Source organism: Ammodytes marinus (assembly GCF_949987685.1).
Source record: "Ammodytes marinus genome assembly, chromosome: 5".
Lineage (NCBI taxonomy): Eukaryota > Metazoa > Chordata > Actinopteri > Uranoscopiformes > Ammodytidae > Ammodytes > Ammodytes marinus.
The window spans coordinates 7615484-7640135 of record NC_137234.1 but is presented as its reverse complement, the minus strand read 5'-3'; the positions used below and the strand labels follow the sequence as shown (position 1 = coordinate 7640135).

The 24652-nt window shown below is 40.3% G+C and overlaps 2 protein-coding genes across 2 annotated transcripts in view; one reads left to right on the top strand and one right to left on the bottom strand.

Annotated features, from left to right (window-relative positions):
- The window catches only part of tmtc3 (transmembrane O-mannosyltransferase targeting cadherins 3), a 43531-nt gene extending 40718 nt beyond the window's left edge, over positions 1 to 2813 (bottom strand). Inside the window, exons 1-3 of the mRNA XM_080028568.1 lie at positions 2704 to 2813; positions 1646 to 1859; positions 617 to 835 (exon numbers count right to left, since the gene is read on the bottom strand). Of these exons, the coding sequence (XP_079884694.1) occupies positions 617 to 835; positions 1646 to 1834 (408 nt within the window). The 5' untranslated portion in view covers positions 1835 to 1859; positions 2704 to 2813. The remainder of the gene's footprint in view (positions 1 to 616; positions 836 to 1645; positions 1860 to 2703) is intronic.
- A 2582-nt stretch (positions 2814 to 5395) lies between these two features.
- cep290 (centrosomal protein 290) overlaps positions 5396 to 24652 on the top strand; it is a 58325-nt gene continuing 39068 nt past the window's right edge. Inside the window, exons 1-19 of the mRNA XM_080028264.1 lie at positions 5396 to 5509; positions 6046 to 6099; positions 7091 to 7237; positions 7986 to 8168; positions 8377 to 8466; positions 9254 to 9376; positions 10391 to 10411; positions 10587 to 10710; positions 11098 to 11270; positions 11611 to 11773; positions 11865 to 11965; positions 12045 to 12111; positions 15367 to 15473; positions 17274 to 17349; positions 17560 to 17696; positions 19548 to 19712; positions 21623 to 21772; positions 22140 to 22255; positions 22349 to 22451. Coding sequence (XP_079884390.1) covers positions 5480 to 5509; positions 6046 to 6099; positions 7091 to 7237; positions 7986 to 8168; positions 8377 to 8466; positions 9254 to 9376; positions 10391 to 10411; positions 10587 to 10710; positions 11098 to 11270; positions 11611 to 11773; positions 11865 to 11965; positions 12045 to 12111; positions 15367 to 15473; positions 17274 to 17349; positions 17560 to 17696; positions 19548 to 19712; positions 21623 to 21772; positions 22140 to 22255; positions 22349 to 22451 — 2130 coding nt within the window. The 5' untranslated portion in view covers positions 5396 to 5479. The remainder of the gene's footprint in view (positions 5510 to 6045; positions 6100 to 7090; positions 7238 to 7985; positions 8169 to 8376; positions 8467 to 9253; positions 9377 to 10390; positions 10412 to 10586; positions 10711 to 11097; positions 11271 to 11610; positions 11774 to 11864; positions 11966 to 12044; positions 12112 to 15366; positions 15474 to 17273; positions 17350 to 17559; positions 17697 to 19547; positions 19713 to 21622; positions 21773 to 22139; positions 22256 to 22348; positions 22452 to 24652) is intronic.

Below are 24652 nucleotides of genomic sequence, written 5' to 3'. Positions count from 1 at the left end.
ACCTCTCAAAGTACACCAGATTGATGTATTTAACTTTAAAAGGATAAGGTTTCTTCTGCAGGGGGATGCCCCCAGACTCCCCTAGAAGGTCCATTCTCACCCAGCAGGATCTATCCTGATCTAAATCCTGTGAGAAACACCACATGCACAAACGTACTGATGAATGTGAAAGTATAACCCTATGCCCTCATTTTTAACGGGCTGTCAAAAGAGGCTCATACCAAATGGGGTTCGTTTTGGTCAATCTCTTCTAGAAATGTGGAAGGCACGCGGCGCGCATACTCTTTATCAGCTCTTACCACCGGGCCTAAAAAAAATTCTAGGGGAAACACTGAACTCTGAGTAGCAAACTCAGATGTGTATATAAATATATTCTTGAAAATCACACAAGGGTATGTACGTTTAAAAAAAATGCATCGGGATGATGCATTGATAATCGATTTTGAATCGGAATCGAATCGTGAGGTGCCAAGAGATTCCCACCCCTATTTTCTACCATCACATACGTGAGCCAATGTTTATTTGTTTTTATTTAGCAGGGACAATGCCCAGCTCATTAGCAGAACCAGAGTTGGCTATAAGCTAATTTATAAGCTGTAGTCATGTGTTAACTTACAGCTTCAGTGTGGATGGGGTGTACAGCAAACAGCAGCACCGCCACCAAGCTGGAGGTCTTGTCCAGGAATAACCGGCACACTCGCAGGAACAGCACACACACCACAGCGTGCAGAACCACATTGAGCAGATGGTACGAAGCCGAGCTCAGCTCAGCGAAGAGGTAGTTCAGTCTGAAGGTGAGTACTGTCAGCGGTCTGTACGATTTATGGCTCCGCTCCTGTAGTCGGACAAACACAATATGCCGTCAGATGCAGGTCAGTTGATGTAGAAAGTAGAGAAATAAAGGATGACATTTTTGTTTTAGAAAACGCTTGTGTGTGATTCTTCTAAGTAACTGTAAAGTCAGGTTTAAGGTGGAGACAGCAATACTGGAGAAATTCTTGTTGCCAAAATCAAAGTCAAAATCAGTGAATATCTCCTCACGAGTGGCTATCTGTCTGTAATGTGAGCGCTGATTTTTTTTTGTGTTGTGTTGTTAATACACAGCCTAGGCGCTGTCATCAGGGGCGGCAATTGCAAAGTGGGTAGGGAGATTGCGTCTGGAGTGCAGGGTCGGAGGTTCGATTCCCCGACTACGCGACACATGTCGAAGTGTCCCTGGGCAAGACACTGAACCCCAAATTGCTCCCGATGGTTCAGAGAGCGCCTTGCATGGCAGCTACTGCCATCGGTGTATTAGTGTGTGTATGAATGGGTGACTGTGGTAAGATATGTAAAGCGCTTTGGGGCTGAGAAAATCGTCTAGAAAGCGCTGTATAAGTCAAGTCCATTTACCATTTAACAGCCAAGTTGTTAGCTACTATGAGACCCCTTTGTTAACATACCCTTTGTTTACAATGGCCTTTTAAAGAGCCTAGGCTGTGTGTTAACACACTGGATTAACACACTGGATTTCTTTCCACTTTGCACAAACAGTACGGACAGGTAACTGATCTTGAGGAGATATTCACTGATTTTGACAACAAGGATTCTCCAGAATGGCTGACTTCATCTTTCATTCGAAAAGGATGCGCTTGATCTGACTTACCTCAGCCATAGGCGTTCCCCAGAAGTCATTGAGGAACAGGTTGCGGAGAGGGGTCGCGGGCCTTAGGTCCTTGTTGTCAAGGATTGCGGAGACATCATCAAACACAAAGCCGCAGGACAGACTGTTCCAGTAACACCCCACCACCAGTCCAGTCAAAAGTAAAATCTCCTTCCATGACACGACAGCCATGGCTAACCAAAGCCGTCATTGATCACTGTGCAGGTAAACAAAACAGAGAGGTGAGACAAACATCAAAATCAGCGGACAGTGACACCTAGATGTAAAGATTTTCATGTAGATTGATAATTGCATTAGTAGATATATGGGATGAATTTACATGTTCAAAGTTACCATACAACCACAACAATTAAACACTTCAAAGGAGTAACTGTATTTAACTGAATACAGTATGATTATGTCAGTGAGATTACTTTTTTTAATTAAACAACCATGTTTCTCATCTCATCTATCATTCTTGTTACATTTGCCATCTCTGTCATGGTTACTTTAAATATTTGGTGACAGTATTATTATCCTTTACTTTTACCAACATAAAATCGTCCACCATGTTTCATTGAATGGGATGTAAACTATTCCTAGTCTCGAATTTGGGAAGAAACAGATAACAGTTTATGACCCTACAATCAAAACTATGGATGGGAATATAGGCGTACATGCCTTAAAAAAAAGGACGTCTAGCAGCTGATACAGTCAGTGACAGCTGGCTGTTCAAGCAATGAAGGGCGGACCTTCAGAGAAAAAAAATCACTGATAGTTCATTTTACCATCTTTAAAGAGTTATGCAACGGCAGGAGCTGGTTCACTGGATACAATCAACATTGCTATCGCTCCGTTGCGACTATACAAAGAGGTATAAACCATAGGTATAAACGCAAATAGCACGTCTTGGTAATACTTTCACAAAGGCTTAGGCTACTGCATCATAACGTCAGCTAACGACAAAGCTAAATTAGCTAATGCTAACTAGGTTGATACCGGTGTTTACTTCAGGTGAAGCGGACGCAGGTGTAGTTTTAGGTATGTGTTGGATGTCCTACCTGCCGTGTCTCTAACGGGACAAACGGTGACCTGCGGAGGTGTTATTAAAAACGTGGACTCGTTATACAGGATCCAGTAAGCGGCATTCCTCTGGTGGCAGCAGCTAGCTTCAAAAACACACCAGCTTTCACTTCCGGTGCGGAGGTCACCGAGCGAGTGCTGCGTTCTAGACACCTCAGAATTTGAGGAATTCATAGATGTTACACAAACCATTAACTTTCTTTCTAATCATATTAGCAAGTTTGGTCAAATATTTCAAATGAATATGCATGCAGACAAGGTTTTACTATATTACAGTTTGAATTAGTTTACGTATATACAGTTAAAAATACTTTAACGTTTAACGTGTTTTAGTTGATGGTTTACAACGACTTTGAGTGGCGTCCCCCTGAAATATATATACTTCCCATTTGTAGTGAACGTAGCATTGAACGTTAGCGAAACTCAAACTGGACTCGGTGCTTTTGACCAACTCAGAACTTATTTATCAATTTATTAAAAATTGATAATATAAAATACGCAGTGTCTCTACAGTTCGGTAAAGTGACTTGAAGTAGTCCATTCGCTTTTTTTACTCGTTTAATTATCTAGTGGGCTAACGGTTGTCATAGCAGCCAGCCTCTCACCATGGAAACACCAGTATGCCTATTTACAGCCATGCTAACCTAGCTTTAGCTTTAATTAACCATCTGACATTTCCACTAATCAATACGGGGCGATGTTAGTAATAACGTTTAACTTTTAAATCACAGCATCTAGCTAGTTTATTCACGGAAACGAGTGTGAGTGTGTTTCTTTGGAGGGTTTATTGTAGCGCTAGCGTTTACGTACCTAAACGTAAATCAGAAATGTAACGTTAGCTATTAACTTCTTTTTAGTATATTCTTAAACACAACAATTTCGAGCTACGTTTAGCCAACGCTATCTACAATGGGATAGCAAACCAGCTAATACGCTAACAAGTATAGCCAGTTTATCAATGCACTGCCTGTAGTTTACTCTTAGGTAAAATCTTTACAAACCAAGATGCCACCTGCTCTTGACTGGGATAAAGTGGCGAAGATTGACCCGTCGAATCTCCGTGATGGGGTTAAAGGACTGGACGAGGTCTTCGACATGTTCCTATCGGTAACTTTACGCCGTTGACACCATTATTAATCAAACATTTCACAAATATATGCCCTGTTGCCCAACCATCACCGCTTCTTGAGTTTTAAATCAGTTAACTATAGTGCTTCACTGCATGTTTAACCATTTGTAAGGCTACCTGTATAAATACATGCTATTGTCCTTCTGATTTGATATAATAATGCAGGGTATTAGAGCTCCTTGTTTGCTGGCTATGCTCTGACTGTCCCCTCTTTCTGTGACAACCATAGGCTGTTTATAAGAGGTGGTGCAACTAGATATCACATACAGTGGATGCATACTATGCATCTTAGTCCTGGTTGAACGTTATGCAGATGTTCAATGAATGCTCTCATCTGACAGGGTTCCTACAGACCCTTATAAAGGCAAAAAAGGCTATGAATACATTAATCCAAATGAATGCCCTTAAAATCTAACTTGCCTGACGTTGTAGAAACCCTTGTCTGAGTTTCAGTCAGTGCAACAACAAAAAGAATCACACTCAATGAAGTCTGGAATACTTTTTAGTATAGGTTTGAATGGCAATGCACGTCACTGTTTTTCATAATAATGAAATAATGTTTTCCGTGCAGACCGAAGAATGGGAGGTGAAGGACAAAGCGCCGGACAACATTGTCCAAGTCCTCAGAGTGTTCCAGACCCTGTTGAAGGTTTTCCATCTTGTTATTGCACAACATCTATCAACATCTCAAGCACAGTAGTCTAGCTTGTATTCATGTGTTTAAAAAGCAAGAATATTTACTTTACAATTCACATTAGTCATCATGCTATTTTGGGAACATATGCTGCTTGAAATATTGCAATTGAAACATTGTAGGTTTGTCATTTTTGAGGTAATTGTCTACTATCTTTCTGCTTGTTAGATTAAGGATCGGGAACATAACATCGCCTTCGACTTCATTGATGAGATTGGTGTTAAACATGCCAAAGCAGGTAAGTGCACGGATAAAGTTAAAATGCAATATTTCATGTTTAAGTTTGACTAACAAACACAAACGTTTACATTGTTGATTTTGTCTTCTGTGCTGTAGAAAAGGAACTCCTCACCAAGGTGTCAAGGCTGGAACAAGAGCTAAAGGTAACGCTAATCAGACTGTCTTATGTTCTCAATGTATCTTTCGAGGATAAATAAAAAAATAAAAATAAAAATAAATAATTATAATAATAATTGTCTTTATACTTTCTGTCTGCATATTTACACGTACTACAATCACCCTCCATGCTGCTTTACTTCCGGCAACAGTGCCACTGCCTAATCTTCTAGCCAATCATAGACTGTAACCCTGGCTACGAAGGGATTGATTGTGCTGACCACTGAGAAGCACCTAAGAAGATTACAGCTAATTCCTTGCATGCTTACGGCCATTACAGCCCAGTCTAGCTCGTATTTTCATTCATTTTTAAGGTTTGTATGTAACCAAATGTTGCACTCCGGCAGTGTTTTTGATGGGTGACTAATAAGAGGCCTATTGGTGGGGGGTTGTGACGGTGTTTTTCTGTGTGTTGTTTCCGCTCCAGCAGCCCTCAGGCACAGGGCCAGACAGCCGCTTTCTGAGAGACGAGATCCGGCAACTGGAGACTCAGCTGGAGCTCAAGGAGAAGGAGTTGACCCACTCGAAGAAAGCAATGGTTAAAGAAAAGAAAGTCACAGAGGAGGTATGCGCACCGCTCATGTTACCTGTTATTCCCCCTGCATAGCTGTGGACTAAAGGGTTCTGTATTGAGTCCTTGGATGACCTACAGATTAAACATGTATCAGCTAGAATAGTACACTGTGCTTGTATGTCCTTAGTATGTGTGATTGAAGAAACGTGTGTGTTTTCATGTTATTCATGCATAAGAAAGCTAGTTGGGTTTTATTGATAAAAAAAAAGAATATTCCTTCAAAAAACTAACATTTGTTTAAAGGTGTAGTCAGCGATTCAGGTTAAAGTTTGTGGTCAAAATCACTTTTTGTCAAAATCAGTATACAGTATTCTGTATACCTTCAAGGTCCACAACCTGTCCCTACAGTGTGTGTGTGTGTGTGTGTGTGTGCTGAAAATCCAGTGTCAATACACAGCCTAGGCTCTGGTAAACTGGTATGTAAACAAAGTGTATACAAACAAAAGGGGACCCACCATAATCTAGCAACGTTCCCGTTTACAGAGCACTTATGGTATTCACACTGTCTCTGCATTTTGCTTTTGTAGTTGCTCATGCGAGCAGAGGAGGCTGAGGAGCAAGTCAAGAAGCTGAAACGAGAGGTAGGTGGCAGAGCTGGCACCATATCACACACACCATCAAGACCTTTCCATCATCATGTCATCCTCTGTCAGTAACCCATATGTTCCTGCTTGACTGTGAACCTGTGTAGTCTTGTGTGTTCTGCCATCATTTGCTGAATGAATGAATGCCTTGTTAAATTTCATCATCTCTTTTCATCTCTTTGTATTCCATCACCGTAGATAAGAAAGCTTAAAGAGGAGGTAAGACATGGTAGAAGTTAAGTTAGGTTTCTGTAATTTAAAATAGCTACGAGTTTGTTAGTCCATGTAGTTCAATAAAGATACTCGTAAGCCGGTATTTGGATGGTCACTCACTTACATGTATTACTGCTGTAGAATTGATGTTGTGTTTTTTTTTTAAACAGATTTTGATATAACTCAATTAAATGTTAGAGATAGCATAAGGAGCAGTAAAGGAAAGTAGAATACAAGATACAGACCATAGGTGAAATAAAGAACAAATTACATTCTATTCTATCCTTTTAGATGTTTAATATAAAATATCAAGAGACTGTTTGACACGGGAGTCGAGGAGTGTATAGATGTGCATTGTGTTTTCTATTTGTGTAATGTGTTTCTTTGTTTGATGTTTTTGCTTTTTTTACATGTTCAAAACAAATGTAATCAAAATCAAATTCAACAATTCCTGTTAAGAGTGTGTGTCACTGTATGTTTTCTAGTAGTAATAGAGTATACCTGTAAGATATATTTAACCCAAATTAGCTTGTGTTGCGTGTCAAATTCCAAAAGCTGACCTTTTTTTCATGAAAAAAATATGGAAAAAAGTATTATTCTACCAAAATTATAGCAAAATAATTTTCTGCTGATCGAATACTATATTAATCAACTAAAAGTAAAAGACTAATCAGTTGTTAATTATCAAATATAGTATCTCTATCTTAATATTAGACTACAGGACATTTGATCTTGTTCCTTTTTCTTGCACTAACTCTGTCCCTCGTACAAACAGAGTGAGCAGCTCCTGAAGGATGTTGAGTTCTACCGTGGAGAGTTGGACCAGAAACAGCCGGTCCCATCCAGAGACGAGAACGCTGAGACCCAAAGGAAGCTCAGCTCAGCCAACCACCAGCTCTACCAATGCCTGGAAGACCTTCAGGTACTAGGACATCTCTCTGTCTATAGTACCATTTGCCTTGTTTCAACTGAGCAGTACAGTTCGGTTTGGTATGGCACGGCCTGATATCTGGATTGCATTTCCACTGCAGACCCTTACTTCCCTTACTTGGTAGATTGGGTTTATGCCGGTCGGTGGTAGCCACTGCCAGAGCAGTTGAATCGCACTGGCCCAAAGACTGTATAGGCTACTTGCCAGGGCAGCTACTAAACTATTGTAATATCATAGCAAGGGGACACTGTGTAGCCTGCCAATACATTAAATGAAGAAGAACGCAACGCATTAAAGAAATAGCTGCATGCCGATTCTTTACTCTTCAAGAAGTGGTTACACTTCTTGAAGAGTGTAAATGTAGATTCTGTCGACCAGTCAACAGACAGCAGTGTGTAGCTCCACCCTTTTCGGACCCATTGGGACCGCTTGATAGCCTGAAGAAGGGTGACTAAAATAGGTACAACATGGTACGTTTATTTTGTTACCCTTCCCAACTTTTGACACTGGAAGCGTAAATAATTGCGTGCTGTACTGAACTGAACTGTACTGCTCAGTGGAAACGAGACTATACTGTAGTCTTTGAGAAACACACAGGACCACCAATACCCTTGGCAAGGGGAAAAAAAGCCTGCACACTGTAAAAGAATGCAAGATTACTGTTAGTTTTAGCACATTATTTACAATTTTTCATGTGTTTTTATTTACTACTTCTACCCATTTTGTGTCTTCCCACCAGCGAGCCGAGGATGAAAGCTCAGACCTGAAAACGCAGAACGAGCAGCTGCAGAAGAGTCTGGAGGAGTCGGTGAGGGAGATGGAGAAGATGACAGACGAGTACAACAAGATGAAGATCGTTATCCAGCAGACGGACTCCTCTACGGACCAGCTCAGAAGGGAGAGGGATCACGCTAAGCTACAAGTACAAACCCCCTCAATACACTGGCTTTTTTCCCTCTACTGTATCATTTTAATTGGGTTTGTAGAATATCAGTTTCATGCCGAGATGACTTACCTTACCCTATTTATATGCCCACTACAAGGCTATCACATACGTACATAAACATGCTGGTTAACAATCAGAAGACTGCAGTGTTGACGCTTTTATGTGCTGTGTGTGTGTTACGCAGGTCAGAGAGTTGACGGATAAGATTCATAGCATGACCGAAGAGGAGGACCCCATTATGTCCGCGGTCAATTCCAAAGTGGAAGAGTGGAAGGTGGGTGCTGCTGATAAAATATGAACTCGGGAGACATATCCAGCCTTTTGCCCACAGGAATCTAGGATCTAGATTTAGCTGAGTTTTTTTTTTAATTCTCTCAAGTCTGTTACAACTCATGTACAGCCTGATTCACAGAAGTAGGAAGTGCATTTCTTGGAACCCAATAACCAGACTGTGTGGTCGATTTACCCACTCCTCGCACAAGAGAAAAAGATGGTATCATCAGTAGTTGTATCAATGTGGGCGCATGCTAAAACAGAAAAAAAAAATAGAAAACACTGCTTTTTGCTACACATTTTTGCTACTTTGGAGACAGGCATTCTGGAAGTCTCAGTATAAATTCAACCTCTGCATGTCTCTTAACAATATCCATTCAAATATCAGTCACATAGTAAACTACGAAGACTAGGACGGTGTCTCTATGTTGTTGTTTCAAACTTCTTTTTAAGATATTGGACCAACTTTCCTAAATGTCACAGTTCTTGCCCTGGCAACCCAAATTCACTAAATCCTTTTAAGTATGTTATTTGAGGGGAAAACGGAATGCTAATATGTATATGAAAGGAGTTAGGAATATCTGTCAACCCCGTGAAAAAATACTGTCATGTCACGACCATTTGAAAATTTGGTGCTAAAATTGGAATACTTAGAAGGGATTTCTATTTTATAATGACTGAATAAAATAACTACTACTACTACTATTAGTTTGACTCTTTGTAAAACTATTGTACAGGACCTTTATGTGCCTTCCGTTGTGCTGACATGATCTTTCCCTCACACACAGCGAGTGCTCTCTGGCAAGGACGACGAAATCCTGGTCTATCAGCAGATGATCCGCGATCTGAGGGAGAAGCTGCGTTCAGCCCAGCTGGACCTGGACAAGAGCAACATTATGGCATTGCAGCAGGTCTGTCCTCATACAGAGAAAGGAGGCAGTTCACTTTGTATGCAATCAGCCAGGCACTTTCTTAACTACACCTTTTTAATTGCTTGGTTTAACTTGTCAATCACATATCAGCACCTCAATGCATTACAGGAGTCAGTGATTCTGTAGAACACTTGTTGGCAAAATCCCTATTTCACTTGGCAAAATCAGTGTATATCTCCTCACAATCCACTACCTGTTGGTACTTTGTTTGCTTGAACAAAATCCTGTTTTAATACACAGCCTAGACTCTGTAAACTGGTATGTAATCAAAGGTAATGTAAAACAAGGTGGCTAGCTGTAACTAGCAACATACCATTTTATGGAGCCTAGGATGTGTATTAACACTAGATTTTTTCATGCGCAACACAGTAATAACAAGCGGATTTTGAGGAAATATACACAGATTTCGGCAAAGACTGATTTTGACAACAAGAGTTCTCCAGTATCGCTTAGACCACCTTTAAGCAAGGAAGAGAATGTGGGGGAAAAGGTTGATTTTTAAGTGACTTTGAATGTGGCCTAGTTGTTGGCGATGTTCAGGCTGGATTAGAGTATTTCAGAGCGACCATATATCCCGCTCGAATGTCCCCCCCTCACTCTTGAAAAAGACCACCAACATACTTGAACTCCTCACATGGGGTAAGGACTCATTCCCTGCCCGTAATAGGCAGTCCATTGGTATCCTGCTGAGAGCCATGGCCTCAGATTTAGAGGTACTGAACCTCATTCCAGCTCCGTTCCCATAGAAATAACTCTTTCTTTGACGTAGTTCTTGACATCACATCCAGTAAGCGCTCGTGTTAATATATCACTGCGGGACATAACGATGCTCGAGACTGTAAATTCTATCCGTTAAGGCAGTTTAACATGATGTGTCTTGGCGCACATGTGGAGAAAATAATGTAATGTTAAGTGTGTACTCAGGATAGAATTCTCTCATACCCTGCATACTTCTTTTCCTCCCTTCCAATCTCTATTGCTACCCTGGTCAAGGTGATATACGAGCTCTGCACTGTAAGTTACAAAGCGCTGTCATGTGGGTCCTCTCCTCAGCCTCCCCTTAGCTTCCCTTTCAAGTTCCCTAATGATAAATAGTGAAGTGTCAATAATTTAGTGTGCTACAGCTGTGCTCGGTCCAAGACATAAATATATATATTTTTTTTTGTTACATTGTTGATGAATGTCACAGGCCGTCCAAGAGAGAGATAATCAGATCAAGATGCTGGTTGAGCAGGTAGAGCAGTATACGGGCGAAATGGAGCGGCACACCCTTCTTATTGACGAGCTGAAGACCTCCACCAAGAAGGACAAAGGTGAGTGAATGGATGCTGCTTAAACGTGGTGGCTGCTATAACATCTACGGTGCCCACCATCTCTACCATTATGTCCTTGGGCACTTAAAACTTAACCCCAAAACTGCTCCATGGGCGCTGAACTATGGCTGACCCTGCGCTCTGACCCCCTCCGAAGTGTGGTAACTTGAGAGGGGATATGCGGAAAGACATATTTCAATGTAACCATTGACTAATAAAGTAGCTTAACCTCATGACCCTTTACAGTTATGTTTCTTTCTGATAGTTAGTCTAGTGTTTAATTAATAATTTGGTTGCTCCTCCATTAAATAGGTTCATATCACAGTCATGTCAAAATAACCTATGGTCGTTTTGAGGTAAACAATAAACCCTTCCCCTTATCTGCAGGCCTGCCATCCAGCATACAGCAGAGAAAGGTGGAGGAGCTGAGATCCAGCCTGGAAGCTGCAGAGGCTCGAGCAGTTGGAGCAGAGCAGAGGCTAAAGCTCGCCGAATCTCACGCTGAGGAAAAGGACAAAGCGCTCATTGAGGCTTCTAACCGCTTGACCCAGTACGAGTCTGTAAGTCTACAAATGTCTTCTCCTTCCCATGTTTTTTTTAAACTTTTGGCTTTAAATAAAGGAAATGTTTTAATCCAAATCCAATTCATTTGAGACTTAAAATCCCAGAAGCAAGGTTATTGGTTCATCCTCAATTTTATTAGACACTGAAATAACTGTGTGGCCGCGGTGTGATCATGCTTTTTTTCGCATCTACAAGACTAGTGTGTCTTTTCACCATGTCGAATCGCATCCTGATTTCCACCCCCCCCCCCCCAAAAAAAAGAAGGAAATAAAGAAATTGAAATGAGACATGCATTTTTTGGATTTAGTAAAGCACAGCTCTGCTACTGTATTACAGGGAACGTACGGCCTGGAAGCAGCCATTGCGGAGATCAAAGAGTGTAAAAATCAAATCCGAGCGAGAGATCTGGAAGCAGAAGCCATGATCAGGGAAATCAACCAGCTTGAGATGAGAATCAATGACCTCATGGACGAAAACGAAAATTTCCGGGAAAAATTGGGTACTGTTCACCTTTTTTTTTTCTTTTTCGTATATTTAGACAAACTGAGTGACCTCGAGCTGTTGTTAATTTTTTTTTTTTAACCTCGTAGGTCTGGAACCAAAGCAGGAAATGGATCTGACAGAGTTCAAACGAGCAAAAGATGTCAGACAACGCCAGTACAAAGCAGAAAACCAAGTCCTCACCAAGGAGGTAAAATGAGATAGCTAAAAGTTATGACTATTGCTTTTATAACCGCTATCTCTCACCTCGCTGTTCGGTGTCATTCTAGATTGAACGGCTTGAAGAGGAGCGACTGGAGCTCAAGAAACAAGTCAGACACATGGTGAAGGAAAGAGGTGATGCAAAAAATCATGGAATCAAGGGTAGAGTCAGTCATTCTGGAGTATGCTTGATCAAAATCTGTGAATATCACCTCACAGTCCGATACCTGTCAGTACTCTGTGCACTGCAAACAAATACACAGCCTAGGCTCTGTAAATGGGCATGTAAACAAAGGGTATGTAATCAAAGGAGGCCCACCATAGCTAGCAACATGGCCCTTTACAGAGCCTAGGATGTGTTTTAAACCTGGATATTTTTTTCAGAGCCCATCGCACTGAACAAACCACATGGTACAGACAGGTAGCGGACAGTGAGGAGATGTTCACTAATATTGTCAAAAAGGGATTTCTCCAGAACCGCTGTCTTGACGTCAAAAAGGCATTTGTAAATGAAACAGGGATTTCTGATTATGTATGAGTCTCAAGGGACAAAAAAAAACATTATCTTTCAATTAACTCTGTTGGCACCTAATCATGTTGATGTTTGTGGCTATTTTCATGTATAAACCTCAATGTACAGTGCCTATAACGGACTTTTAGAAATATTAGGAAATATTTTCCTAACTATTTTATATTTGTTATGCAGTACATTATTTTACCCCTCAAAAAAACCCATTATTTTTCAATAACCTTTGTTGGCACCTAATCATGTTGTGGCTATTTTAATGTATCAACCTCAATGGAAAGCGCTTATATAACTCACGTATACAAAGGAGTCCTACATATTTTCCTATCTATTTTATGTCTGCTATTGTTTCTCCCAAAAATATATCATCTTTCAGTTGCCTCTGTTGGCACCTAATCACGTTGATATTTGTGGCTATCTGAGACTTCTGCCTTCCACTCCAAAACATGTTACATACAATGGAATTTTACTTCCAGCTCTCACGCTCATTGAGATATTATTTATTACTTTTTAATGCTGAAAATGCATTGATGATTGATTCAGAACAGTCGACAGCAAAATATCTTTCCAGGAAACCGTGTCGCTGTGAAATCTGCTGACAGACAGTGGGGAGTAAACATATAACTCCATTGTATTGGAGAGGAGGCAAACATTTAACCAACGAGTCAGATAACTCAAAACATGGGCTAATCTACCTACAGTAGAAAGATGGTTGGAATTGATTTGGGGAACAATATTTCTTAATAATAGCCAGCCCTTGCTTTTAGTAATTTGTTTATTTTAAATTGACTACAAGGAACTTTAATTTTTTTTATGAATGTATCATTTGTTCTCTGATGATTATAAATGACTGCACCATGGTCATATTACCATTATTATTCTGATATAGAGTCACATCTAAACACATTACCTCATCTGGATTAGGGCTGGGTATCGTCAAGGACTTCGCGATACGATAGGTATCACGATACACTGGTCACAATACGGTATATCACGATATATTGCGTATCTTTATATATAACGATCAGTGTTGGGAACGTTACTTTAAAAAAGTAATTAGTTATAGTTACTCACTACTTGTTCCAAAAAGTAACTGAGTTAGTAACTGAATTGCTTTATAATAGAAGTAACTAGTTACCAGGGAAAGTAACTATTTGCGTTAGCCTACTGTACATTTTTTTTCCAAAATTTTGATTTTTCTGAGCAGTTTTCACAAGTCAGTTGAAATGAGTAGAACAGACAGGTAGGCCTACTTGTAGGCTACATAACCTTCAATATTTATTGCACATCAACAGACAGCAAGAGGCTTATCCTGCACTTCAAGTATTTTGTTCTCAACAAAAGTAGTAGAGGAAACTGCTGAATGTACCGTGATGATCTGCTATATCACTGTATTCACTTCAGGGATGTCGGCTAAAACACCACTTAAGGCCAAAAACATCAGACTATGAAGCATGAGACGATGAGAGGAGGAGTAAGGATGTATCCTATGTTTATTTCCTTCTTTAACATGCACAGCAGCATACAGATCCCAGGAAAAGAACAATAGCAATATTCGGCTCGTGATGACACGCTAAACAGCTGTTGCAACCGGCGAATCATGGCCATTTAATAACGTGTATAAATTATAATTTATAGAGATCGGGAAACTCCATGCACTTACTCACAAGGGCGATGCAAACAAACTCAGGGAGAGCACGTTTCAACCGTGGATTGATAGGTGGTTACTGCGGCAACGTGCACGCTCACACAACAGAGAGAGAAAGAAAAATAAACTTCACTAAACAGGTTCTCCGGCTGACTGACGTGATGGCGCTAACTGACAGTTATAATGTCATCCACACTGAATAAAACACAACTTAAAACACACCGGTCTCCTCACTAGCAGTTTGTGTAGCATGGAGCCAGGGGTGTGTTCGGATTACACAGTTTATTGAATCAATTCATAGTAACGCAGTAACGATAACGGCGTTGTAACGACGGAAAAAGTAATTAGTTAGATTACCCCGTTGCTGAAAAAAGAACGGCGATACCTAACGCCGTTATTTTAAACAGCGTTATTCCCAACACTGATCACGATATATTGCGATATTCCATATACAAGTTGCCTTGTCAAACATAACAGCACAATATATTGATAAATGAAGTCAAAACTATTTCATTCACAACTTCCTTTACTATTTTTCTTCCTTTACTTTTTTTTTGGTTTTGGCATATGATCAAACACTGCTGCAGCTGCCATAATATCAAAATAACAAATGCAATTCACTCAAGAACTAACTGTACAGGACACACTGAAAACGGAAACACATCAGTGTGCTTTTGTGACACAGTGAATCTTAAGTATTCTTATAAACAAAATTGATCTAACTTCAATAGTCAGTATCCTAGAGGCTCAGGCCTCACAGCAGACATGGGTTTGAATCTGACCCGCGGTTGTTCTCTGCATTTCATTCCCTCTCTGCCCCATTTCATACGTGTCTCTCTGCACTGTCAATAAAGCCTTGAAAAGCAAAAAATAAAAAATCATATTTTTTTTTATATAAAAATCGATACTGATATCGTGAAACTAAGTATCGCGATATATCGCCATATCGATTTTTTGACACAGCCCTAATCGGGATGCATCCTGCGGTCTCTGCTTCACTCACTTCCAAAACAAATGCACGCGCTAGCAAAGCTCTTTAGGTCAAAGGTTGGCTGGTTTTGTAAAAACACTACCGCTTCTGTCCAAAGAGGGCGCTAGAATCAACAAAAATGGGAAGTTCCCCTTAGCCACTTTAAGTCATATACAGGCAGAAAATCATTTCTTATTAACATTTTGTTGTTTTATAAGTCTTATTAACACCCAGCTGTGTCTATAGGGATCCCGCAGTCTAGCTTGCTACTGGAAGAGGAGGATTTCAGGTCGAGCCGAAGATTCCGGTTGCCACAAAGCAGCAATCAAGCAGATGAAGAGATCCGACTCAAAGTAAGCTCCTGGCTACTCACAGTCATTTATTGCCATTTCTTGCAACTTCAATGAATGCCCTGTGTTTCAAAGGAGAGCAATTTGTTGATTAAGTCACATTATTGTGAAACATTTAGCTAATTGCAGTTGCAGCTAAATGGTTTGTAAGAGCTGTATAACCAACTTTTTTCTTTGTGAATTTTTTCATTTTATCTAACCATATTAAGCCATATTAGTCTTGTTTTGGATCAGGAATGTCCAGACATACCTGCTTCACAAAATTCATGCTCTAAACCAGGGGTTCTCAAACTTTTGATAGCCGAGGGCCAATTTAGGAACCCAACATTGGACCGAGGGCCGCCGAAGGAATTAAAAAAAAAAATTAAATAATTTCAATGGCCAGCGTCTTTACAGTTTACATGTATTGGTCTGCATCCAATAATGTGTAATTAACACATTTTAATTAATAAATGAAGGGCTAGGTTTCATTTCAACATTGGGGGGGGGGGACATGAAAAGCGGGGGTCTGGGGGTTGTCCCCCTGAAAAATTTGAGGTTCGAACACTTCATTTTGTGCATTCTGGTTAATTTTTATGCAGTAATTTGTGTCTTCTGTATTTATTTATGGTGGACATGTTAAGGAAAAGACAACTAGCTCCCATTGACACAAATCTAATGGAATATAAATCAGTAAGGCACTGAAGCATTCTGTATTGCATTCAAATATTTATTCTACTTTATTGTTCACAACTTTCTGCACATTGAAAACGTATCACCTTTTGGAGTGTATTTTTGTAGGACTCACTACTCATGATGCAGCAGCAGTGTTAACTATTATGACACTATACATTGGAAATAAACAGGGTGGGCTATCAGCAGTCAACTAGGCAGATAGTTCCATGGCTATCAGCAGCTAGCTAACGTTAGCTTGTGTGCTAAACTTTAGGCAAAAGAGTTAGAAACCAGATAATGTTAGCATCCATCCTTAGACACTTGGCCTAATCTAATTCACCTTGAAGGTGAGAAAGTGCATCGTATTGGGCTTGACAAGCTCACTATCTAACAACTTACATTGGGACCACTACACTGCCTGCTGCACTGCGGGAGGCTGACCAGCCGTCTGCAAAGAGAGGCAGAGGCCAGCCGAACATCGGCAAGTGTAAGATGGTACGGTCCACTGTAGGGGTGTTATTATTAATAATTGGGGAATGAATAGAAACAATTAGGAGGGATATTTAAGTGTTTCGTATACTGTTTTTACTGTTATGGGGGACGCATCCCCTCCGTGTGTTTAAAAAAAAATAAAAAAATGTATAATGTAATTTTTTTAATTTAATTTTTAAAATTCATAATTCAATGCGGGCCGCCAGATATGTTTTGGCCCGCAGGCCGCACTTTGAGAACCACTGTTCTAAACCAAATAAAGTAAATGCGTCAAAATGACTATTGCACTGGGGAATAGAAGAAGAGATAAGAGGGAACGGTTAAATAAATACATTTTATATGAATTCATCAACTTAACATTTTTAACCAGCACTAGAAGTGGAGCTGAATGATAAAGGTTTTGGTGTAAATCAGCAGTAGAACAATTTATGATTAGCATTCACACCATACACAGCATACCAGACATTTTTTCTTACAATAAAACATGTTTATTGACCACTCAAGTGCATGGCATGTAGGCCTACTAAAGAGCTGTATACTGTATGTGGTTTGTAGTAGACAGTTAGCAATACAATACACTTTGCCAACACTATAGCTTAAAATGGTTTAACAGTTTTCATTGTAAACTTTTCAATGACATGAACATTTCCTTTGCAGAATCAATCCTTAGAGAAAGAACTGAGCAAAAAGGAGAGAGAGCTGGAGCTTCACAAGACGCAGTTTCACGTCAAACGTAAGTGTGGCCCTGCTTGTCCGTCTGATTTGTTTTCACAGTTCACATGGATATTTACAAGCTCAGGGAGACATTAGATTTTCTTCATGTAACGACTTGTACAAGAACATGTACCGCAGGGATCGTTATTATTGTAGTTTTTTAAGTGAATGAAATAGCAGAGCTCACAGGTTTCACTGCTATTGTTCCCACCTGGGTGTTAACTCACAGTGGAGGAACTTTCCAAAGTGAAGCGAGACCTGGAGGCTGCGCTGAAAGATGTTCTCCAAGTCATGAGGATGAATCACGAGACCGCTCCCTCTGACGCCGCTGCCATCAATATCCCCGGGCTGGAACGCTTGGCTAATGTAAGTGTCTCCCATGTTTCAAATGTCATATTTAACGCAGATACATTTTATTGTAATTCATAATTCATACATATGTTTTTTAGTTTTTTTTGGGCCCTGACTAGTATCTGGTTTTGATCAGCTCAATCATACTCCTTTAGGGCCTAATCTACTAAACATTTGTGTGTAAAAACGTGAAACGTAAAACAGCTGATCTAAAATGTGATCTAAAAAAACCAGTGTCTCTTTGAGGACAACTGGCTTTAATTTCACATAAGCATCTCAGGTCTGCAGTTACGCAAATATGGCATATTGAGCCCAAATACAGAAAATATAATCTCAAACAAATGTCCATTTAGACACCACAATGAATGATGAGCTCTCTTCCTTTACAGATTACAGAGAAAAATAAATCGTGCATCTGAAATCCATTTAGAACCTACGTTAACAGTTACAACATGCCTCCCAAGGTCTCAAATTGCTTAACGGAAAACAATGGGCATACTCCCATCCTACTGTAGGTACTTCAATTGTTTATTCTTTTTTCATTAGTTGGGAAGGAGAGGTCTTGTCACATAGCAACTTAATAAATAACAAATGCAGTGAGCCAGAGAAAAATAACTTAGAAGAGTAGCCAGACATTTGGTGGATCCTACTTTGCTGTCATCCAGCACTCGGATAGCCATAGTCATACTGTATTAAAGCTGAGGATAATTTTTGTTAGCAGAAACAGGAAGTACCAACTGCAAACCACATGCAAACTGAAATAAATAATCAAAATAGTGGCAGTATTAATGTGCTTTTCACTATCAGAAGGGAATTTGTATTAATGTTTTTTGTAAAGTGTGAAAAGCTATAGTGCGTAACTTCGCTAAGTTATTACGAGAACACTTTCGGTGCATCTACATGAGGTAAGCCTATGATGATATCGCATGGATTGTATACCTTCTGCTGTACGTCCAGGTTTTTTCTTACAGTAGTTGTAGAATCAACATCTGAAAAATGTATTTGACTCCTCTTGTGGTTTTTCTGAGCTCCTGCACTAGTGTCGTAGCCTGGTCCAACCAGACCATCGTACTTCATTTCATTTGTACAGAAGATCTGGAAGTGCTGTAATTGGCAAACGTTCACTCACTTGGAGGCGGGTGTCTGTTGGACTATTGGATCTGCCCAGTGCCACTCTGGATTAGCCTCTTATCACGTTTGGTCAGACGTATGTCATGAGCCGGCTTCTGATGGTGCGTTTCAGTTGTACAGGGAACTCGGAAATTTCCAACTTCACTACATATTGTAGTCTATGGATCTACCGGTACCTGGCAACCGTAACTTGCTAGAGCCTAACGTTTAGTTATTTGGATGAGAAAGGTTGTAGGTGTCCATACTTTCCCAAGCAGATGCACTGGAACACAGACAGGTCGGAACTCGGAACTACCAAATCGGATATTTCCGAGTATAAAGGAACGCAGCATTCAACTGAAACTGGAGCGCGACTTTGACGTCATCGTTCTCAGCCACTCGCTTTGTTCGCTGATTGGATAACCAAAAATCTCGATGAGCACAATTTCATGAACACACCCCAGCCCCAGACTGACTACTGAAGTGAAATGAAAATTGAGCGGAAGTAGGTTGGCGGGCGGAGCCAGGCTACCAGTGTCAGGGAGCGACACCAGTTTGTAAATGCTGCCATACTGAGAAATACAGAGAGAGTTTTGTGGAGATGATAGGCTTTATCAACTGTGTGTCAACTCGTTTGGAGATGGCTTGAATGTAATGGACATTTAGTCATATGAAAAAGTTACGCACTATAGCTTTGATTTATCATCCATTGCTTAATTGTGTTTTGTTGAACTGTGCTCACCCCCCACCTCACAGGCTGTAGATATGACCAACATGAGTGGACAGTCAGAGCCGGCGCTGCACCTCAAGTCCCACATACATCAGCTGATTGGGAGAAACGAAGAACTACGGCAGGAATTGAAATCGTCCCGCGAGGAAGCGACCAGCAGCTTCAGTCAGCTCGCCTCAACCAAAGAAAAGGTACGGCCCACATTGAGATGAAGAACCCCAGTGTTAATACACAGCCTAGGCTCTGTAAACTGGCCAATCGCCAAATGCAAAATGCTTCACATACAGAAATTGGCTCAGTCACAAAGACACTGTTAAAGCGCGCACCAGAGAGCTTTTATTGTCTTTTAGAATCGTGTGACGTGTGAAATAAAACTCTAAGCCAAAGTTCAAATTTGAAATTTTCTAACGGTTGTCGCAATGTATTTTGGAACGGAGATACGTGTGGAAATGGGATCTAAGGCAACATTCGAATCAGGATTTTTCAAATGGTCGACCAATTGACTTGACAGTAGTTTAGCGGGGGGTTGACAGATATTCCTAAAACCTTTCATATTAGCATTCAGTTTACCCCCCAAATAAAATAGTAACAAGGATTTAGTGAATTTGGGTTGCCAGGGCCTTTAATATAGGGTATCCAGAATCACTGACTCCACCATTAATATCAAAGATGGACAACTTGATGGTTGTTTTGTCTAAATCCCTTAGTGGCTGTATCTCCTCCTCAATGTTGTCAGCTTTTTTTTTTTTTTTTTTTTTTTTAGTTGCTTCACATTTGAATATGATCAGTCAAGTCGTTCAAAGACAAGCAGCTGTTATATTGTTATAAGAGGCCAATTCAAAACGCTCACAGCTGTGTGTCGCAACTCTTATTCCAAACCAACAGATAAACGGCTTTCTTTAAAAGTTTGTTAACCAGACAAATTTACTAACATATATTAGGAAGATTTATAGTGACAGCGGCGATGCCTGACATACCCTCTGAGATGAGTTAGCATGAGTGGTAAATATTCTGAACAATGTGTCTCAACATGTGTTGCTTCTGTTCCAAGTAACAATAGAAAGGAGGTTAACAAATATTCTATTGCATTGTTGAGAGGAGCCTGAGGCCTAAGAAATTCAATATGCCAATGACGGCTGCTGTAAATAAACTTCTTGAATCTTGAATCTTGAACAAACTAGTGTCTCTTTAACATTTTTCAGCTCACATTAGGTTTCAATATTTCCATGTCATATTTGACAAATTAACATTTCGAAGAATCGATGTTTCCCAGAGTAGAGCTGCGGTTCTTGGAGAAAGCCTTGTTTGTGTCGACACCTTCCCTTAAAGGTGTATTACGCAGCTTCAGTGGAAGGGGATATGTTCATATTTGCAGGGCCTGCAGTTAGTTTGCAAAACCTATTTTATCCACATCTAATTCTCAGTATTCAATAATTCTATTATCATGAATCAAAACAGATGTTTTTGTTTGACAAGAACCAAACGTTAGACTAGAATATGTTTGGATACAAAACTGTGGGCCCTGCTGCTGTAAACAACTTCTATGGTATGAGTGCGTCTAAATAGCTTTGTCCTTCTTTGACAGGTGCTTTATTTGACAAAGTAGGCATCCATCATATACAGTCATCACTTGTATAGCATCTTAAAACAATGAGATTGGTGCTGCTGCTTTTCTAGGACACACACTTATCAAGCTATGTTTAAAACCCTGTGAAACCATATCACTGCCCAACCCTAATTCCTACAAAGCTTTATACAGCCGTGGAAAAAATTAAGAGACCAAATGTTCAGTGTCTCTCGTTTGACTATTTATTGGCCTATGTTTGAGTAGAATGAACATTTTGGTTTTATACTTTTAACTACTGACAACATTTCTACCAAACTCACAATAAGAATATTGTCATTTAGAGCATTTCCATTAAGTAATGTAGAGATAAAGATTAAAGAAAAATCCAGACTGGTCTCTTAATTTTTTCCAGAGCTGTATATTGCTAGAAGTAACTTTTTTGATGAAAAAAATGCCTTTTTTATGACAATAAAGTTGGTGTTAGCAAAACAAAGTGCTAACTGCTTTATATTTTTCTCATTCTGTGCTGATCAGGTCAACCAACTGGAAGGTGAGCTGGAGTTGCTTAGGAAATCTGACGGCCGTGGGGCAGTGCTCCGACCTCTGACCCTCCCTGAAGGCATGGGGCCCAGCAGCACTGAGGTCATCAGCTCTCTCAACGAGTACGCTGTCAGGCTGCTTCAGGTCAGTGTCACTGTGTTTTTAAAAGAACCGGGTGGAAATTCTGTTATTGGGGATGTACATTTAATTTGTTGTTCTCCGTGAAAATGTTAAATGGATGGTGAATGGACTTTCTTATATAGCGCTTTTTAGCGCATTACATGTCTTACCACATTTACCCATTCACACACACACACACACACACACTCTCATACACAGATCGCATATATATATATAATAAAAATGTATAAATAGGAGGGGCTAGGACCAGAAAAGTGTTTAACTTCTTATTACCACTTTAAGATAAAAACATTATTTGAGTTGTCAATGTGTTGCTTATATGTTTCTGAAGATCCCGTGTGCTATCTATCACAACATTTATAATCCTTAGGAGCTCAAAACCCAAGAAGAAAAAAGCAAGAAACTGGTTGGGACGCTGGACGAGTACAAAGAGAAGTTCTCGGTTATCAGCCACCAACAGGGACTTCTGTACAAAGAATACCTAAGGTTGGTTAACAAGGATGTCTCTCACTGACTATAATTGGCTTATAAACTCAAGTGTTAACGTTGAAACTATCTCATAAATATTGTTGTTGTCAGCGAAAAGTCTGAGTGGCAGAAGAAGAAAGAGACATTTACAGAGATGGAGAACAAGATGGAGGAGCAAAAGCAGGTGGACGCTGTTAAAATCCAGGAGTTCAAAGTAAGTCAGACAAATAAATGTTTGAACGGTACTTAGATGCCTGCAACAGATTGATGGATGGCATCTGTGTAGCATGTTTCCCTCGGTTCGCTTTACATTATGGATCTCACTCACACTCTCACACACACACACACACACACCGATTATTTAAGATGGTTTAACAATGGGGAAACAGGAGGCACCACCGATAAATCTCGCCAAAACTATTCTATGTCCCCGTGGTCGTGTGTCTGGCAGCGTCTTTCTCTGACTGGATACATGTTAAGCACACACATATTGGGAACAGACTGCCCGGCGCTCACTCTTAAAACCTAAGCGAGTCCCTTGAGAATTTTGGACGTCCCACGAAGACCTGGGATTTAGGCGTGAGCACATGTTGGGCTAAAATTCCAACATGTGTAACCCATAACGACATATGCTACAATTAATGAATGTGTACAGAAAGAGAATGGGTGTTTCAATGAATAAGGGATTGCATTGAAAAGTAATATCGAAGTTAAAGGTGGTAGTACTAGTCACAATTCTAGAGAACGCTTGTTGTCCAAATCAGTGAATATCTCTAAAGTTATTTTGACAACCAGCGTTCTCCAGAATCGCTGACTCCACCTTTAACTTGTAATAAAGTTTAGGGATGGGCGTGAGTTATCGATTTCTTGAGTAATCCCTGTTTCAAATGAACTCGGTGAACTTGGTTTAAAAGTGCACTCTTTTTTTTCCTCGTGTGTAGCTATGTTCATTTTACATGTGAACTATTCACTATATGTACAGTATTACACCAGCTTAAACGTTGCACCTCAGCTGAGTCTCACGTGATGTAAATACGACCTGAAGCGAAATCAAATCTAATTTTGAAATATCCCCTTTGCCGGCTAAAGCTAACCGCAGCGAGGTCTGGAAGTAGTTTGTGGAAATACAAGGATATCTGGTCCGGTGTAGATATGCCAAGCAAAGTATGGCTACCATAGCGATAATAGTACAATACGTCAACATTTGTTATTAAGGCCTCAAGAAACTATGGGGAATGTGTCAGCTGTTTTTAGCTGTGAGCCATTGAGAGAAAATCAAGCCAATAATATTGATGATTCCTCCTGAATGCTGCCTCTGATTTAGTGCAATGTTTGAGGAATATGAGCCACGGACTGAGCATTGAAGGCCCTGTTGGCGAACCTAGACGTATTTCTTAAGCGTTGATTAGGCTAAACTGCCATGCATTCTAAAAATAGATTGGTGGCCAAGTAATTAAAGGTGGCATCAGTGATTCTGGAGAAGGTTTTGTTGTGGAATTGAAATATCAACCTTTAAAAGATGAGAAGGAGGCAATTAATACCAGGTGACACAATGTTTAAAGAGGACCTATTATACTACTTTTCTGGTCTTAATTTCTTGTTTTACACTGCTATAGAGCAACCTGACACGAATCACATCACAAAAAACTATGTAGATTTTCGGGAAGCTCTTTCTCTTATTTTGGCGATCCAGCACGTCCTGTCAACACTTGAGTGTGTGTGCATCGGCCATCTCCGCTCCATCCGCCTGTGCTTCGGCAATCTCCGCTCCCCCCCCCCCCCCCCCCTCCTGCAAACCCCACTCCGTTGTGATTGGTTACCTTCCTTCCGGAACACTTTCAGTGGCGGGAAGCGCGAGCATGGACCTATAAGGGCGCGAGGCAGACGCGAGCAGGGAAGTGACAGCATTACCATACATGGAAACATCCGCGTGGTGACTTCACAAAGTTACATGCAACGTCACAAAGTTACAAAGGGTAGACCGCTTTGAACACGTGACTTCTCGACTGGCTAGAATAGTGTGGCTAGAATAGTGTTTAGTGCTCTGCACAGACACCCCAGACGGTCAGCAGGGAATACGTCGAAATGCATGTAAATCATTATTTGATAATTTAGTATGGTTAAGCATGACTATGAATCATCATAACAACGTTTATAGGTCATAAAAGTCAAAAAGCATCATAGGTCCTCTTTAAATACAAAATAAACAGATCTTTATTGTTTGCAAACAAGGGTCAAGACAACAATGCAACAAGGGGATTGTAATGAAATGACCAACAAGAGGCAGTTTTACAGAGAAGTTATAGCAAAATCTTATTATTAGGGCTGTCAAAATTATCGCGTTAACGCAGGGTGATTAATTTCTGGAATTAATGCGTTAATTTTTTTTATCGCAATTAACGCATGTGCAGAATG